General features: G+C 35.7%; 1 protein-coding gene across 1 annotated transcript; it reads right to left on the bottom strand.

Moving 5' to 3' along the window:
- Nucleotides 1-363: 363 nt before the first annotated feature.
- On the bottom strand, nt 364-3,371 carry loj (p24 family member logjam). Its single transcript, XM_073987090.1, has 5 exons — nt 3,107-3,371; nt 2,956-3,033; nt 2,629-2,892; nt 974-1,141; nt 364-898 (listed from the first exon to the last, which is right to left on the bottom strand). The coding sequence occupies exons 1-5, from the start codon at nt 3,248-3,250 to the stop codon at nt 839-841; spliced, it is 714 nt and encodes a 237-aa protein (XP_073843191.1). The 5' UTR covers nt 3,251-3,371; the 3' UTR covers nt 364-838.
- Nucleotides 3,372-3,866: the final 495 nt, after the last annotated feature.

Below are 3,866 nucleotides of genomic sequence, written 5' to 3'. Positions count from 1 at the left end.
TCTTGCTATAGAAAATGTGTGAAAATAATTAGTTCACATGATCTGGTATAAACAAAGTTGTTTTTTTCGTTCACGCATATGATAATGTAATGATTTGGTTTGGGTTGTTTCAAAGTTATCTTTAAGTATTTATAGTTATCAAATAAAGACAAATAAATATTGATAGTAGCTAATCAATTGGGAAACCCAGAAATGAACTAATATCAACTATAGAGAGGAAACCAGCAACTACATTTACCTTCAACTTTCCAATTGATGATTTTGTTTCAGGTTTTTTGATTGATTTCATAATTTTGTTTGGTTCTCTTATTGCTGCGCTTTTTCTAGCAATAAATTGATTGAATTTCGCAAACTCTTCTAGGATTCTTGCTTGTCCTGAAAAAGCAGTTTTTACACTTTTTTTATTAAACAGCATACAAAAATACAAGTTTCTTTGTTTTTAGCTATTTTTCAATTAATAAAATACATATAAAAACACAGAGACAACTAACTTTAACATTTTCTTTTCTTTCTTTAAAAAATAATTGCATAGTACCCTAATGAAAAAATATATGTTATGAAGAAAAAATGTGCGTAGCAATACCATTGTTAAGTGGCCATAATAATAATTGTTCCACATTGGAAAAATAAAACAATTCGAAAAAATCGTATATGAGCCAGGAAATATCATTGGAATAGTTTTAGTCCCACTTGATAGACTTGAAGTTTGTTGCAAAAAATATATATAGTAATGACGATGGCGATGACAACGTTGTTTATGTTCACAGTGGCGTGGAAGTCTTTTTGTTGAATGTTTCATTGAAGTATTTATCAGTTGCACAGCATTTGTTTACGAAATTTAAATACGACTTTTAGATGAACCATCCTTAACGTTAAATAGTTTACGCACAAAGAAGACCTATATAGAAAAATATATAGAAAATTTTTCGCATTAATTGGATGGATGTTGGATGTTAATGGCAAAATTACTTACCTGTACAGAACAAGTTATGACAATGACCAAAATTTGACATAGTGAAAAGGTTTGTACATAGCTGTAGTTGTCTTGGATTAAGGCAAAATCACGGGCTTCACGATTTCTACTGTGGTATTGATAGGCCAACATATCGTTGATGTTTCTTTCCACGGTGCCAATTGTGGTCTGAAAATAATAAGAAATATTAGATAATGTCAGTTTTATATTCAAGAAATTCAAATGATCAAAAGGAAAAACTTTAAAGACTAAAGGATTTGTTTATAAACGAGCTTGAGGGAAATATTTTTCAATGAACTGAAGGGACTTTTTATAGTCTTTATAGACGAACTAAGGGACTCTTTTCAAACGAGCTGAAGGGAGTCTTTATAGACGAGCTGAAGGGGGTCTTTATAGACGAGCTGAAGGGAGTCTTTATAGACGAGCTGAATGGAGTCGTTATAGAAGAGCTGAAGGGAGTCTTTATATATAGGTAAAGCGAGTCTTTATAGTCGAGCTGAAGGGAGTCTTTATAGACAAGCTGAAGAGACTCCAGAAGAGACTCGTCTTTGTAGACGAGCTGAAGGGAGTCTTTAAATACGAACTGAAGGGATTCTTTATAGACGAGCTGAAGGAGTCTTTATAGAGGATCTGAAGAGAGTCTTTATAGACGAGCTGAAGGGAGTCTTTATAGACGATTTGAAGGAAGTCTTTATAGACAAGCTGAAGGGAGTCTTTATATACGAGCTGAAGGTAGTCTTTACAGTTTTTATGGACGAGCTGAAGGGAGCCATTATGGACGAGCTGAAGGGAGTCTTTATAGACGAGATGAAGGAAGTCTTTATAGAGGAGCTGAAGGAAGTCTTTATAGACGAGCTGAAGGGAGTCTTTATAGACGAGCTGAAGGGAGTCTTTATAGACGATCTGAAGGGATTTTTTATAGACGAGCTGAAGGGAGCCTTTATAGACGAGCTTAAGGGAGCCTTTATAGACGAGCTGAAGGTAGTCTTTATAGTTTTTATGGACTAGCTGAAGGGAGCCTTTATGGAAGATCTGAAGGGAGTCTTTATAGACGAGCAGAATGGAATCTTTATAGACGAGCTGAATGGAGCCTTTATAGACGAGCTGAAGGGAATCTTTATAGACTAGCTGAAGCGAGTCTTTATAGGCGATCTGAAGAGAATCTTTATAGACAAGCTGAAGGGAGTTTCTATATAAGAGCTGAAGGGAGTCTTCAGAGACGAGCTAAAGAGTCTTTATAGACGAGCTGAAGGGGTATTTTCGTGGCTTTTACCCGCAATTTAAAACTTTCATTAGCAGGGTTGCATTATGAGGGTTGCAATTAGGGTTTGATTGACAGTCTATAACGTTTGTAGGTGAACCAAATATTTTTCAAATGAAACTTTAGACGCAAAAATTTCTACCTGTATAAATGTCCCTCCAATTAAGTGTGTATCGTTAGCCCAAAACCAGAACGATCAAGAGAATTAATTTGAAAAATTCTTTGATTTCCGCCCACAAATACTTCGATTTCATAAAAGCCAAGACCGGACTCTAAACGGGGACTATTTCGAAACTACTTATTATTGTCCGCATTAGTTAGTAAACATTTAATTAAAATCTCAAAACGAAAAAAACTAAGTACTTAAAAACTCATCTGGCACAAATATACTTACAGTGAAATTTTCCATATTGAGTTGCAGGGCTTCAATTTCCTTGGCATATTTATCCCAAGCATCATATTTCACTACGGTAATATAGATGTTCACCAACTTTCCGGCAAAACGTGAAAACTGATTGTCAATGCACACGGAGTAATAGCCACCAGGAGAAACTTGGTCAGTGTAATCGGCAGTTGCTTGCCATTGGTAGGGTTTCACAATAGTGCCAGCTGGATTGCGTACAGCAAAACCAGCCATACCATCACCACCACGAACAACCTTTTATGACAAAAAATTCAATTAGAAATTTCAATAAACCTTAAAGTCATTTCCACGTCTTACACTGAAGGAAACGTAGAATGTTGCACCTGGTTGCACATACTGATGATAGCAGTCCTCTTTTCCGGCATCTATGTGGACCTGTTGAGTGTGTAGGAAGAGGCGACGTGTTATTAATCCATTCCCCCTTTTTCATGTTTTTTCGCTGACTTACCTTATAGTCCATTGCCACAGCCGGTAAATTTTCATACCATGGTTTGGGCACTTCTTGGGATACAACCTGAGTTGATGCAACATTCAATAGTAGCACAAAAATAGTTAAAAAGGCTCCTATTTGCCACGTCGCCGAGGAATGCATTTTGTTTGGATTACACAGGTATAAATAATACAAAACAACAACAACAAGGGGAGAAGCAACAATCGTCGTATTAGTTTTGACAGTTGCTTTCACTCTTGTCTAGTGTGGCAGTGTTGTCACTGCCATAGGGGAGAAAAACGCCAAAATGTTTTTTAATATTGAACAAAAGCGATCCGCTTAGAAAACATAGGTGTGTTCGTTTACACAATAGTTTGTACAAATTTGTACAAGTCCAGTAACTTCTGCAATCGACTAAAGGGAAGTACACACTATCATTCAAAACTGACAGTCAACGTACTTCTAGGACGATTTTCCGGCAAATAAAAACTTTTATTTAGCTAATTTAGAGATTACAAAAGACATTTTTCAGTTAGGCTTTGATATTCACGAAATATACCTCGATGACTGTCAGTTTTGCTTGTCAATGTGGACTATACTTAAGGTCTTTGGATGGTACTGTAGAGTAAACGAACAATCTCCAGTAAATATTTGTACAAATTTTGAGTAAACGAACACACATAATAGCTTTGTTCCTTTACTTTTTTAATGGTAAGGGTGGTAAAAGAGAAAAGTGTCAAAATTGCTCTCTCATGAACATTTTTACCAGAAAAGTAAA

The sequence above is a fragment of the Musca autumnalis genome, unplaced genomic scaffold (genome assembly GCF_047663935.1).
Source record: "Musca autumnalis isolate F117 unplaced genomic scaffold, ASM4766393v1 scaffold_4, whole genome shotgun sequence".
Taxonomy (NCBI): Eukaryota; Metazoa; Arthropoda; class Insecta; order Diptera; family Muscidae; genus Musca; species Musca autumnalis.
The sequence above is the reverse complement of the archived record's forward strand: the minus strand, read 5'-3'. Positions and strand labels throughout refer to the sequence as shown.

Coding starts and splice junctions, on each gene's coding strand:
- loj (XM_073987090.1), bottom strand. CDS start 3,250: ATGCATTCCTCGGCGACGTGGCAAATAGGAGCCTTTTTAACTATTTTT. Junction 3,034..3,106: donor CTGTGGCAATGGACTATAAG/GTAAGTCAGCGA, acceptor CACACTCAACAG/GTCCACATAGATGCCGGAAA. Junction 899..973: donor TCATAACTTGTTCTGTACAG/GTAAGTAATTTT, acceptor TTTTCTATATAG/GTCTTCTTTGTGCGTAAACT.